Below are 15,334 nucleotides of genomic sequence, written 5' to 3' on the forward strand. Positions count from 1 at the left end.
CCCAGACTACATGGAAAGTGCAAATTCTGACAGAAGCAGAAAAGACTTCCATCAAAAGATTCTATCTGTTGTCCAAGGACAAACCTAGCTAAGCAAGGAAGAGCCCAACATAAGTGACCATTAAGTAATGAAATCTTTGGCCACAATAACTCATAAAACAAAACTAAAAGAAAATCCTGAGTCTAAACAGACTAAATAGATTAATAGAAAACAATGGGTCTATGAGACAAGGAATCTTAAAGTCAAAAGATATAAAAACTATAAGAAAATGTAGGATATCTGGGCAGCTAGGTGGCGCAGTGGATAGAGCACCGGACTTGGAGTCAGGAGTACCTGAGTTCAAATCTAGCCTCAGACACTTAATAATTACCTAGGCTGTGTGGCCTTGGGCAAGTCACTTAACCCCATTTACCATGCAAAAACCTAAAAAAAAAAGTAGGATATCAAAAATAACTAATGGAAGAAAAAAATCAAAGAGAGATCACTCAAGATACAATAAACTAGGGACAGCTAGGTAGTACAGTGGATAGAGCACTGGTCCTGGAGTAATAAGGATCTGAGTTCATTTCCAGCTTCTGACAGAACACTTACTAGCTGCATGATCCAAGGCAAATCCTGAACCCCGGTTGCCTTGCCAGAAAAAAAAAATGGATCAGTGAACTACCTGAAAACTAAGATCAACCCTCCCCCCAAAGGAAAAAACAAAATAGAAATCCAGAGGAAAATGAAATAGAAAGAATCCACTAATTATTTCCTGAAACTCAACAATTAAAATTCCCTGAAATACTATACTCAAAATTCAGAATTTCTAGGTCAAAGAAAAAAATACTGCAAGCAACCAGAGAGAATTCAAGTACCAAAGAGCTTTAGTCCAGATCATACACAATTTAGATGTCAATAAAATAAAGAAGCAGAGAGACATAGTCTAGAAGACAAAAGATCTAGGCTTACAAGAATAATTAACCTGGAAAAATTGAGTATAATACAGAGAAAAATTAACTATTATTGAAAAAAAAATGTCCAAGCATTCATTCCTGATAAAAAGACCTGAACAGCACAGAAACTTAGGTGGATCAATTAAGAAATGAATGGCTGTATAAATTACAGTATATGGATGTGATAGCAATCATAATTTGAAGGATTTGTTATTTCATTTGTGTTTCTACTAACGCAATCATCATCCTCTTGTTTTAGTAGACAAACTACTGTACTCAAAATAATTCATACAATGATAGTCAATCCTCAGGGTCACTATTTTGATTATTTTTCATTCATCAAGTAAAAAATTACTGGATATTAATAACAGCATATTTCAAAATGTGTTAGCATTTCACCTTTGAATATTTTTATAAGGTTCTCTGAAGTTGGCAAAGGGATATCTAGTCTTTTGGAGCTTTTCTTAAGAAACTACAACCTTAACAAGAATGGTATAAGGACAATAAACTAAGAGTACATCAACTGGGTAAGTGCTCAAAAGAATTCAGAGTCATCTCCACACCTTCATAAGATATAGGTAGGCAGAATTTTCCCAGAAGGCACAGAGCAATAAACTGGTGAAATCAGGATCATAAAATCTAAGAATTCAGATTACCAGTAGCTGTATGATTTTTGTCCTCAGAAGAACATAGCTTAGGCTTTAAAGTATTCAACTGAACTCTTTTCAACAATTTAAATTACTTTTAAAATCATAAAGCAATTAAAAAAATCCCACCAAACCTAGAGTACACATTAACTTGTTACCTGAATGGACTATAGCTGAATGCAGATGTTCATGCAATGCCATATTTCCAATAATACGAACTATAATTCTCTGTATATTAGGACAGTCCTTGTGAAGTTGGTATATTCTCTGGAGTAGTTGCAGGCCTCCATTTGCTTGAATTTTATCACAATGTGTAGCGATCTAACATAATAAATATATTAAAATTGGATGTTGTAAAAATATACAGACCTATACCACATTACACGGTCCTTTTTGGTATTTAAATTTCAGTACACATATAAAAACTATCACCAAACTTGGAAAACCATTTATAATCATTCAAAATTGCTGGATTTCATTAATTAGTTGATCTGAGCTAAGGGAAAAAAAATTCAAATTTCCCACCTCAGAGGGAAAAAAGTGCTCCTCACTATCAGAATCATAAAGAAAAAAATCCCACAAATATATCATACATAAATTTATCTTTATCATGTTCTGAATTTTCTTTACATCAAATAAGCTGGACACTGGCTTCTGTAGTTGACCCTGACTCTAAAGACCTCTTCCAACATTAGTAAAAGCCCATCTAACTCATGAATTATCTACTATGGAAGAAGATAATTAGGGCAATTAGGTGGCACAGTTGATAGAGCACCAGTCCTGGAGTCAGAAGTACCTGAGTTCAAATCCTGCCTCAGACACTTAAAAATTGCCTAGCTCTGTGACCCTGGGTAAGTTACTTAATCCTATTGCCTTGTATTTAAAAAAAAGGAAAAAGAGGAAGGCAAACTCTGTTTCTATTCAACCATAGTCAGAGGAGTTAAGCAAGCAAAGTCTACAGCTTCCAATAACTGGTCAAAGACAATGACAAAGGAAAAAAAATTGAGAAGGGGAAATCAGAGAAAAAGACAGAAGTGGTCTGGGATTGTAGTAGAAAAATTAAAAAAGAACCAGGAACAAAAGAGAAAGCACCAGGGCCAAAAAAAAAAAAGGAAAAAGAAAAAGAAAAGGACACTTGGAATACCAAAAAACTGCTTCATACTACAGTTCACCTCCCCCCCTTCATCTCTCAGTTTATCACTACACCTTCAACTAGCTAAACTATTCACTAATTTTACAGATTGGCAACTTTAAGACATTTATTTTTCAATATTCAAATTTTATTAATCTGGAACAAGAAACTTAGAAAACTCACATAGATAAGAAATGCCTAGGAAGACAGCAACTCAGGCATCACTACATCATCTATTCTGCCCTTAATCTTAAACCACCAAAACCCAATCTAGCTTTTATAAACTTCCTTTTATGCCAAAATTCTCCATCTGCTCTGCTTTCTGCTGTTCTCCGAACTCCATGACAGGGATATAGCTCTGGGAGCTCACAGGTTATATTAAATGCAATGTCAGAGTGCCAACAAGCAACTTTTTAAGTTCCCTAAAAGATTTGGTCCAATTGGCAAGTTGAATATGGATTCACCTATCAGCACAACCTTCTTTGAAGAGTTCTCTAATGTTTCTGAGTATGTGTGAAAAATAATGCTAGTTCTCCTCAAACTTGAAAAATGTTTAAAAATCGTTGCACTGCAATATAATTTATGTAGGTAGCAGCCCTATTTGTAGTGGCAAAGAATTGGAAACCAATTGGGTAATGGCTTAGCAAACTGTGGTATATGTATGTCAGGGAACACTATTGTTCTATTAGAAACCAGGAGGGACGGGAATTCAGGGAAGCCTGGAGGGATTTGCATGAACTGATGCTGAGTGAGATGAGCAGAACCAGAAAAACACTGTACACCCTAACAGCAACATGGAGGTGATGATTAACCTTGATGGACTCGCTCATTCCATCAGTGCAACAATCAGGCACAATTTGGGGCTGTCTGCAAAGGAGAGTGCCATCTGTATCTGGAGAAAGAATTGTGGAGTTTGAACAAAGTTCAAGGACTATTACCTTTAATTTAGGAGGAAAAGAAACTGATATATTATTGTCTGATCTTGTTATCTCTTATACTTTATGTTTCTTCTTTAAGGATATGATTTCTCTCTCACCACACTCAATTTGGATCAATGTACAACATGGAAACAATGTAAAGACTGACAGATTGCTTTCTGTGGGGGGTGGGGGGAGGGAAGTAAGATGGGGGAAAATTGTAAAACTCAAAATAAATAAAATCTTTAATTAAAAAAAAATTGATGACAATTTAACTTGGGTGGACCTTAAGTTTATATTTGTATTATCTATGAAGAAAGCATTTGCTAGGAAATGAATAGGAGAAAGAAGATTTTTAGGAACATGAACCTTCATTTTTATAGCTATAAAAATGATAGGACATTAATGTTTTGTCTATACATGGATTGTACTAATTGTACTATGGGTTTTAGCTATTAACACTAAGGTAAGGTCCATCCCAGGAAAAGTCTTTTATTGGAAGGCTAAGCTAAGGCATAGAAATGAAAGCAATAAAATGACATTTATTTAAAGTGAAAAATATATATCTATATAATTTATGTAGGAATATGGTCAATTTGAATTTTTACATTTTAAATGGAATTTTAAATGTTAAGTTACCTCGGAATGTTTCATTAAGGCCTGCAAACAAAACATCTCTACTGTTGCCGAAGGAACTTCGCCAAAACTTTCAGCATAAGGAAGTCCATTTCCTCCAAAACACCATAAACCACCCTATAATCAGAAAAATGATCAAAGTTTACTTGGGAGAAATATGGTCCATGGTTTTTATTCAGCATAGACATAACCCAGAGTTAGAGTTCATTTATAAGCTATGAAAAAAATACATTTAAAACAAGATTTATGTGTAAATGAGATGGTTCAGGATACCTGATAGATTAGGGGCTTCCCCCTCATGTGAGGGGGGGAATTGGAATCCCTGGGGAAAACTGGCATCTGCAGGAGTGGAAGAGCTAAGACCCAAGGAAGACATTTTTCAGACAAATGTAGATAAAAGATCAACAAAAGTTCAATAGAGGAGGAGCCTCAACCATGGAGCATTGTTTTGTTTTTTGGTTTTTTTGGTACCAGCAATAACTAGTATTATCCTGGATGTGAGGCACAATGGAAAAGGGGAATCCAAGGAGTAAGTCTTACTAGGTGGTGGCACAAAATACTTAGAAGGCAGGGAGACTCTAAAATGAAAATTCTGGAAGCTCTGATTACATGAGAAAAGAAAGACCAGGTAATTATAAGAATTATGAACCAGAGAATGAGGTTCTAGTTTACTCTAGAACCTCAGAAAGATGATGGATAATGAAAAGAATAAGAGTTATCCTTTGTGGGGAAAAAAAATCCTCGTGGCAAAAAAATGAAATTTAAAAACAAGGAATAAGACTAGCTGAAGAGGAAGAAAGGAAGGGGGAATATCAAACAAAAAGAGGGAATCAGGGTGAAAAGAAGAAAGTATGAAAGTAAAGTAATTGAAGGAACATAACATTGTGTTTACAACAGAAGGAAACTGAAACTGAAAAGCTTCTGAATAGATAAGATTAGTGCATCTAGAGTGCACCTAGAATAAGAAGGGAAGAGGTCAAATGGGAAAAAAAATCATTGTATCAAATTTCTCTGATAAGGGGTTGATATCCAAGATATATAAACATAATTTTTAAAAAGGCAAGCAGAACCAAGAAAACAACTCACAGTAATTATAATGGAAAGAATGACAAAATAACCAAAAGAAATGTAAAAAAAAAAACATAGCAATAAAGTGGAACTCAAAATGAAGACATATGACAGGATATCTCCAACCACGCCTTCAAAGAGGTAAGAGATCCACAGGTGTTTGACATTGACATATTTTTGAATTTTTTTCAGTGTATTGATTAGTTGTAATGACTTTTTTTTTCCTTTCCAAAAAATACTAAGTGTGATATAGGATTGCTCTCTGAGAGGAGAAAAGGAAGGAATATATGGAATATTATGGTGATATAAAAGTCAGACAATATCAATAAAAACTTAAGGAATATCACTGTAACATAAAACTGGTAATCTACAACAGATGAAAGTGTGTTTTTTAAAAGAATTTTAATCACTGTATTCCTGAATTTTCCTGATACCCCTGAAAGCTTTCTTTTCTGAAATATTTTCATCTATTTAAAGAAACTTGGATAATCAAAATTCATATATCTTAAGTCTAGAATTTAGATGGATGTTACTCATGAAAACCCCTAAATCTTGTTTTTGTGATCCAATTTATAATTGGAAATTCAAACACATATAAAGAACATCCCAATGTACTATTACCACGAATTAAGTCTTTCAGAATAAGAGAATCTCCACAGCCTATCTCCAAGCCTCTGAACTGACTGTGCCTATGCTCGAAATGGTCTCCTTTCTCCTCTCAACCTCTTAGAATTGCTTCCTTCCAAACTATGCTCAAGCGCCACCTTCTATAGGAAGTCTTTCCTGATCTCTACAGCTTCAAGTTCCATCACTCACAAAATAACTTTGGATTCATTTTGTAAATGTATATGTTATATCTCAGTTGGAATATAAGTCCTTGAGTGGTAGGGCTAGTTCACGTTTGCCATTGTATCCATAGACCTGGTATGTCTTAGGTGCTTGATATATACTTGCAGGTTGATTATATAGTAATCTCTTCTCAGAATCTTCAAGTTTTCTTTAGGAAATACTAAGTACTTACTGAATTGAATTTAGCCTTCTTTTGAAAACCTCTGCTAAGAAAAAAATGACTACCTACCTCTTAAGATAGTAGAGCCTTAAGTCCATCAGATAAGTTATCCATGCAATGAAACAAACTCTGCCTTTTTCCACTTCCAACCATTGCTCTTAGTTTTTCCATGGGAATAGACAGATCAAGACTGATCCTTCCAAATGGCAACCCTTCAAATACCCAAAAAGAGCTTAAAGTCAGAGACAGTGCTTCTTCATGTCCCCTTTTATGAAAGTCCACAAGGAAAAGAGTAACGGTCTTGAAAGAGCATAGCTATGTATCCTTAGGCAAGTAACTTAGCATCCTTAAGCCAGTTTTTTCATAGTGATGATTCTCATAGTCAGTGATGACAATCACTGCCCCAGAGTCATTCTCCACTCTGCACTGTCTTGTCCTCTCAAATCCAACCAGTAAGCCAAGTCTTGTTGACTGTGCCTTCTCAGTTTCTCTTCCATGTGTACCTTTCCTTACACTCACACCACAATCACCACAGTCTAAGCCCTCATTGTGACTCCCTGGGATTCCTGTTATAGACGCTTAGCTATCTTCCCTACAACCAGTCCTTTTTTCCACATAAATGCTGAATTGTTATTCCCTAAAACAAAGGTCCAACCATGTGGTTCTCCACTGCCTTTTGGCTAAAACACACACTTCTGTAGTTGACATTTAAAGTCCTTCACAATCTGGTTTCAGACTTTCTTTGAAAAAAAAAATAAACCTAACCTTTAAAAATATGACTGATCACACACAGAGAGAGAGATAATGTTTATTTTGTCAGAGAGCAGTAGAAAAGCAAGGGACATAAGATTTGTTTTTTTCAGCTTTTTTTCCTAGAACATTAAAAATTGTTCCTATTTCCACACTCTAGTTCTAGTTCATTCTGGTCTGCATATTCCCTGTAAACGACATTACATCTCCCAGTTTCATTATCAATGCACTCTTCCTTCTCCTTTTTGTGAACTAGAAGTTCCCTTCATAGTTTAACTCAAGTACTATCTTCTTCAGAAGGCCCCTTCTTATCCCACCCAGTTGTTAGTCTTTCACCAGCATATTATTTATTTTACAAATATCCTATTATTTACTTAACTATGTACCTCTTGTTTCTCCCAGTAAAATGTAAGCTCCATGAGGACAGGTAAGTACTTAGTGAGATACCTAGAAACTAGCAGACACTTAAGAAATGAATATTGAATAAATGCTTGATAGTAACTGCTTCACAAGATTATTTCAAAAAATTGGTTAGTTTTTTTTCATAAATGTAGAGAATATCTTATCGTCAATAAAGATGCAATCCCTCTATACTTGGTAGACAATTTCATGAGTTGCTGTGCCCAAAAGAATTAATCACTTGAAGGTCAACTTCCTGGTGAATAGCTTCTCTAATCTTAGGTAACCTGAGCCCCAAATTAGAGACACAGTCTATTTCTAAGTATGTGTCTGACACCTTCCCTGCTTGGTAGGATCTGTCAGAATTTTCAAGTAAATGCAGTATATCTCATTCATTTCAGAGGTTTTCTTTTGAAAAATACAACCAAATTGTTTGAAAATTTGGTGCAACAAATTAAAGCCTGGTATTTCTGCCTCATATTATCCTCTTACTAGTGATTTTGATGATGGGGATGATAGCTTACACTTGTCTAGCGCTTATTAGGTGCCAGACACTCTGCTAAGAGCTTTACGATTATGATCTCATTTGATTCTCAAAACAACCCTGGGAAGGAGGTACCATTATTATGTTTGTTTTGCAAATGAGGAAACAGGTTTAGAGAGGTTAAATGTTGGGCTGAGGATCACACAACTAATAAGAGTTTGATACCTGACACTTTATCAATTGGGTCATTTAATTAGCTTAAGAAGACTCATATTTCTAAAAATCAGGTCAGAAAGATTATTAATAAAGTTAACTTCAAGATAATTCAAATATATACAAAAATTCTCTGAAACAAAAGAAGTGGAAAGTGACAGAATAAAAAAACTTAATAAAAAACCTCGGCAAGTTCTTAATTTAACTTCCTTTAATTATTGAAAAGGTTAAGTTTGATTTCAAATATTTCAAGTAAATTTTAAGATTGGTCCAGATCAACAATAATCAGAGAAGTTGAAATCAAAACAATTCTGAAGTTTTACCACACAACAAGAAAGCTGAGAAAGACAGAAACAATGCTGGAGTAGCTGTGGAAAAACATTCTCTCTCTCTCTCTCTCTCTCTCTCTCTCTCTCTGGTCAGTATGCATAATAGTTCATTTCTTTGGTACTCTCAGGAACACATCAGACAACCATATTCTAAATGCATCAACAGTGTTGTCAAAGCATTGGTTAATGTTAGCTATTAAAACACTGTTGGTGGAGATATGAACTGATAAAACATTTTGGAATCATGCTCAAAAAATGACGAAGATGTCCATAATCCAGAGATCCCATAAGCTAGGCATTCTCCAAGGAACTCAAAGATACTAAAATATTTAGTTCTTTTTGTAATAAAGAACTAGAAACAAAGAAGGCTCTAATTTGTTGAGAATGGAATGGCAAAACACATTAGAGAACATAAATTTAAGGGAACACTAAGAAACAAAATTTAGAAAAGTATAAGACTAATAAGAACTGATAAAGATTAAGCAGAATAAGGTAAACATATTCTTGGTTTTTTTTAGGTTTCTGCAAGGCAATGGGGTTAAGTGGCTTGCCCAAGGCCACACAGCTAGGTAATTATTAAGTATTTGAGGCCAAATTTGAACTCAGGTACTCCTGACTTCAGAGCCGGTGCTCTATCCACTGTGCCACCTAATTGCCCCAGGTAAACATATTCTTAACTACAATTATATAAATGAAAGAACAACAAGAAACTGAACATTGTAATTATAATAATCAAGCAGAAAATGCATCTCTTTCCTCTTTGAAGCTATGGGGAACGTTGATATACTGTCAGATTCAAATGATGTGTTGGTTAGTTCTGTTGGATGGCTTTCATTTTTTCTTCCTTTTTATTCTTTGCTATGAGGGATGATTCTGGGTAGGGGAAGGGAGAGGACTATATTCAGAAATGAAGATAAAGTAAAAACAAAGACAATAAAAAACTTAAAATAAAAAATTGATATAGAAAATGTCTCTTATTAGCCTCTGACTCATAAGGAGGTCATTAGGAAAAATAGAGAACTATGGTCAACATGTATAAATAATACATTTCTTTGGCACTCTCAGGTATATACTAGGTAATCACTATTCTATAAGACATGACAACAATTGTTAATAGAAAGTCAAGATATTAGCAAACCTAGGTTATATTATTTTCCTAAAGATTACAAGGTGTCACAGAAAATTAAAACTTGTTAATCAAATAGATTGCAATCCTGCTATTATTCAACCAAATGCTAGTATTCATTTGTCTCAAATACACACAAAAATATGATGATTCATGTTCTTTTTGAAATAGAAATGTCCTCAGTATTAAAAAATCGTGTTGAGTGAAATTTTTTTATTTAGACACCATTTTAGGAGATTCATAACATTCATGTTACAAAAGTTGACCTCTACGTTATCTATTGAAACTTTAAGTATACATTTCCACAAAGAAAAATGATAACTAGTTTTGCAAGCTAGGCTCCCCCAATCTCCTCAAAAATCTACATCACTCACAATGTAATTGCAATAATACGGCTCAATACTATCTAAAAAAAAATCACCAAAATTAAATAATACTTTGAATGTTGGTGTTTCAAAAAAAAAAAGGTAAGTTTAATTAGAGGATGCTATTGTTGCTCAGTCATTTTTCAGCTGTGTTTGACTCTCTGTGACCCCCTTTTGGGTTTCTTGGCAAAGAAACTGCAATAGTATACCATTTCCTTCTCCAGCTTATTTTACAGATGAAGAAAGAGAGGCAAACAGAGTTAAGTGGCTTGATTCAGGCCAGATTTGAACTCAAGATAATGAATCTTCCTGACTAGTCCCAGAACTCTATCCACTGTGCCACCTAGTTACCTATTAGAGGATGACAAAAAGGTAAAAGAGATGTTAAAATTCTAAAGGTTACCCTGGAATTTTTCCAACATTGGTAACACTGATATCTATTATTTCTAATTTAATTCTGAAACTTATGAATGTCTTATTCTTCATGCAGAAACATAACTTTTCTTATTCTTATCAACTAGATTAATTATGATCATTCTGGAAAGGGAAAAAGGAAGTGGGTTAACAATGTTTTTGCTAAAGATGGTGTTTGAAAAAATAAATTTATTTTAAATGTGAAAGATATCTTTCACAACATGACTAATATGTACATGTATTATATATCAGATTACTAGCTATCTTGCAGGGGCAAAGAGAGAGGGGGAGAAAAATGTGAAACTCACAATCTTATAAAGAAATGAATGTTGAAAATTATCTTTACATGTAATTGGAAAAATACAATTTTTAAAAAATGATGCAAAAAATATAAAAGGGAAAAGGAAAGAATGATGACCATATGAGAGAAGAAAGTATATGATACAAGAGAGTCAAGTTATTCCCTACTGTTAGTCATAAAGTGACATTGACCCATGATGACTCATTGCTACCTCATATAAAGGAAATGAGGAACAAAATATCTTTCAAAGCAAAGCAGCTTCAGGATAGGTGGGTGAAGGGAATAGCAGTATTTAACTGATCCTTCTATATATCAGAACTTTCATGACTCAGTTATACCAAAACTGAACTCATCTGAAGCTGATAATAGAGAAATCCTTTTTTTCTATAAATGACTAAAATTTTTTTCTATCTTTTCTACTATATGCACTAAGAGGCCAGAATCACAATTATGCCTTGGCAATTCTAAGTACCAAATAAAACATTGTGAAAGCTTTCACCTTCTGAGCAGCCAGAGACTGACTACTTTCCCTCAGAGCCAAAGAAGTGAAATACTGGATACAATGGTCTATCTCTGTCTGAGGTAAAGATGCCAGCAGCTGTCGAAGCTCCTCTTCAATGGAGTAATCCTGAAATAAAAGGGAAAGGAGGAGGCAAAGATTAGGAGCCTGAAACAGTCCCATACCATGATACAAACCACACATTACAAAGTTTAATTATATCTCTAAAATTGTGATAGCCAAGTTTTATGTAGAAGATGTACTAAGAGCTATTTCCTAATGGATAAGTAGTATTGGGATATAAATTGTTTTCTTTCTTTTTTTTTACTTTTTTTAGGTTGTTTTTTTTTTTGCAAGGCAAATGGGGTTAAGTGGCTTTCCCAAGGCCACACAGCTAGGTAATTATTAAGTGTCTGAGACCGGATTTGAACCCAAGTACTCCTGACTCCAAGGCCGGTGCTTTATCCACTACACCACCTAGCCGCCCCTTATAAAATGTTTTCAAAAAAAGAACTATAAACCATCAACAATGATATGAAAAAAGGCTTAAAATTTTCTACAAAGAGGGCAGCTAGGTGATGCAATGGAGAGAGCACTGGCCCTGGAGTCAGAAGAACCTGAGTTCAAATCCGATCTCAGACACTTAATAACTGCCTAGCTGTGTGGCCTTGCGCAAGTCACTTAACATTTCCTTAAATTAAAAAAAAAATTTTAATTTCTTCTACAAAGAATAGAAATGTAAGTTAAAACAAAACAGAGGTTTTATTTCTTACCAAGCAAATGAGCAAAGATGATAAGAAACAAAACAGTTAATATCAGAACACTTGTTGGAAGACAGAGACAAACAGACCTGTGAATTGGCCTAGGGGTTCTTAAAACACAATTTGAAATGCTGTAAGAAAAGATATTAAACTATTCTTAGCCTTTGACTTAAAAATTCTGCTATTGGGAAAATATATACAGATCTCTTCAACTATAGAAAAAATATATAAAACTATAGCTATACATCTTAAGAAAGCTTAATACACAAGGGAATCATATATACAAAACACAACAATATTTTTAGTAATAGCAAAAAACTTGGAAACCAAATGAATGCCAATCAACTGAGAAATGACTGATTATACAGTATCATATAAATGTAATAGAAATAAAGAATCCAGTGAGAAATCAAGAATATGAGGAATATAAAGATGGAAACACATAGAAACTGAGGCAAAGTGAGGGAAGACAATCAGAATAACAATATTTACAATGTTACAATAATGTAAACAAAATAGTGAAATTAAGAGATTAATTTTAAAAAGCAATAAGCAATCTTGATCCTGGATTAAGTGATAAAATTCACCAACCTTCTTTCTTTAGAGAGGTTGGAGATTATAGATACAGAATGTTATATATAGGTAACAGAGATAATCATAATGTCTCCACTAACTTTGCTTAATTGATTTATTTTGTTGCAGTGGGAAACCCCACAACAGAAAAGGAATATCTGTTTTGAAGAGATGAAAAAAAAAGTACTATATCAGTTCCACAAAAGAATATTAATTGACACAGTGGAAATCAGGGAAGGTTTCATGAAGAACATATCATTTATGTTAGGTTGTAAAGAATCCAATACACACACACACACACACACACACACACACACACACACACACAGACACAAACACACACAAATATATTTATATATGATTCAATATAGATACAAGAAACAAAGGCAGAGATGTGAAGGAAAGTACAGAGCTTAGCTACTCTAATTATACATCAGTCTTGTATCTAAATCAGAGTGAAATTTTACATACAACCCTTAGCATTTTATGAGGTAGAAGTAGATGAATTAACAAACAAGTAAATTGATTTTGTTTCATGGCCTTTTTAAGGTCTATCTGAAATTTCATTATCTCTGTCCTTGCTTTATAAAAAAAAAAAAAGCAGTATTTTAAGACATTTCCTGATTCTGCTTTCTCTAGGACATACTGAAAAACTAGAAGACTGGAAATCTTTAAACATCACATTAGCTACTTGGTATATGACATATATATGAACATGAATGGAATATATTGGAATTGAGAAAATGTGACATATTAATGAGTGCTGGAAAACAATAAAAATAATAAATAAAACTTAAAATACTGCTTCACTTCTCATAGTAAGTTAGATCATTTTTTCTTTTTCTTTTTTCTTTTTTTATTTAAGTTTATTTTTATTAAAGATATTATTTGAGTTTTACATTTTCCCCCAATCTTGCTCCCCCCCCCCCCCACAGAGAGCACTCTGTCAGTCTTTACTTTGTTTCCATGTTGTACCTTGATCCAAATTGGGTATGATGAGACAAATCATATCCTTAAAGAGAAGAGAAGTCTAAGAGGTAACAAGATCAGACAATAAGCTATCTGTTTTATTTTTTTCTAAATTAAAGGGAATAGTCCTTGCACTTTGTTCAAGCTCCACAGCTCCTTATCTGGATACAGATGGCACTCTCCTTTGCAGACTGCCCAAAACTGTTCCCGATTGTTGCCCTAATGGAATGAGCAAGTCCTTCAAGTTTGAGCATCACTCCCATGTTGCTGTTAGGGTGTACGGTGTTTTTCTGGTTCTGCTCATCTCACTCAGCATCAGTTCATGCAAATCCCTCCAAGTTTCCTTGAAATCCCATCCCTCCTGGTTTCTAATAGAACAATAGTGTTCCATGACATACATATACCACAGTTTGCTAAGCCATTCCCCAATTAAAGGACATTTACTGGATTTCCAATTCTTTGCCACCACAAACAGGGCTGCTATAAATATTTTTGTACAAGTAATGTTTTTACCCTTTTTCCTCATCTCTTCAGGGTATGGACCCAGTAGTGGTATTGCTGGGTCAAAGGGTATGCACATTTTTGTTGCCCTTTGGGCATAGTTCCAAATAGCTCTCCAGAAGGGTTGGATGAGTTCATAGCTCTACCAACAGTGTAATAGTGTCCCAGATTTCCCACATCCCTTCCAACAATGATCATTATCCTTCCTGGTCATACTGGCCAAAGGTTAGATCATTTTTAAAGGATATTCTGATCCTCTTTGAAGTTTATTTCAAAACACTGTAGTCACCAACTCATGAAAAGAAAATACCTACCAAATGGATTTGAAGTCTTTTTGCAGAAGGAAGTGTTACTTTTATACTTACTGCCTTTATTTTGCATCTCCATCCTCAAAAAAATGAAAAAGTTCTGCTTTTGTATCCCTAGGGTCTTGTATGAACAGTAAGCATTAATAAATATTTTATGCATTGGGTTTTACCCTATCATCACATGGGAAATAAAAAATTTATATATAATCAATAGCGGCTTTTGAAAATCTTTATTTTCAGTTTCAATTTATTGTATTCTAAGCAGAAATTATACATGTTAAGCTAATTTTCCTTGTTCTAGATTTCTTTTTAAACTTACTTCTTTTACTGCTGGTAAATGAGGTGGTGGCAGAAAAAAACGAAGATCTGTTTCCTTGCTTCGGGCCAAGCCAATGATAGTTCTTACATCACAAGCTTGAGCAATTGTCCTATATTGGTAGTCTATGATAAAAGCACATAAATCAGTCTATGTTAAATACAGATAAACAAAACAATATATGTGAAAACATTTAGGAAATTATAAAATGCTATACAAAATTCACTTAAAATTATTTCAATACAGCTAAATCTATAATATTAAGACCTCAAAAATGTCATACACCTAAATATATTTTAAACTTAGAATAAATATAAAATTCTGTAGGTGAGAAATGTGACTTTTTGACTTCATCACATTGATCTGACAGTACCATTTTGAGTTTTACCTCTGAAAAAAATTCAACCAGCAACTGAAAACCACATCAAATAATAAGGGAAAAGTAGCTTTTAGAGCAGCTTTTGAAAAGAAATAAATACCTAGGTTACAATTCATTACTTTTAATATTAATTCTCAATTTTTAAAAATCAACGAACTTCCAATCTTAACAAAGTAGAATGCAGATTTTGGAGTCAGAGGCCATGGGGTCAAATTGCCAAGTCTATCCTTTACTGCTTATATGGTAAGTCATATCACTTCTCTGTCATTCAAGTATATAGTGCTAAAGTTGGACAAAATGACC

General features: G+C 34.0%; 1 protein-coding gene across 3 annotated transcripts in view; it reads right to left on the reverse strand.

The window, feature by feature from the left end:
- SERAC1 (serine active site containing 1) overlaps nt 1–15,334 on the reverse strand; it is a 96,793-nt gene that overhangs the window by 56,674 nt on the left and 24,785 nt on the right. For all 3 annotated transcript variants that reach the window (XM_074187924.1, XM_074187925.1, XM_074187926.1), the window contains 4 exons: nt 14,656–14,777; nt 11,225–11,353; nt 4,271–4,384; nt 1,741–1,903 (listed from right to left, as the gene is read on the reverse strand). In XM_074187924.1, coding sequence (XP_074044025.1) covers nt 1,741–1,903; nt 4,271–4,384; nt 11,225–11,353; nt 14,656–14,777 — 528 coding nt within the window. The remainder of the gene's footprint in view (nt 1–1,740; nt 1,904–4,270; nt 4,385–11,224; nt 11,354–14,655; nt 14,778–15,334) is intronic.

This window comes from Macrotis lagotis, chromosome 5 (genome assembly GCF_037893015.1).
Source record: "Macrotis lagotis isolate mMagLag1 chromosome 5, bilby.v1.9.chrom.fasta, whole genome shotgun sequence".
Taxonomy (NCBI): domain Eukaryota; kingdom Metazoa; phylum Chordata; class Mammalia; order Peramelemorphia; family Peramelidae; genus Macrotis; species Macrotis lagotis.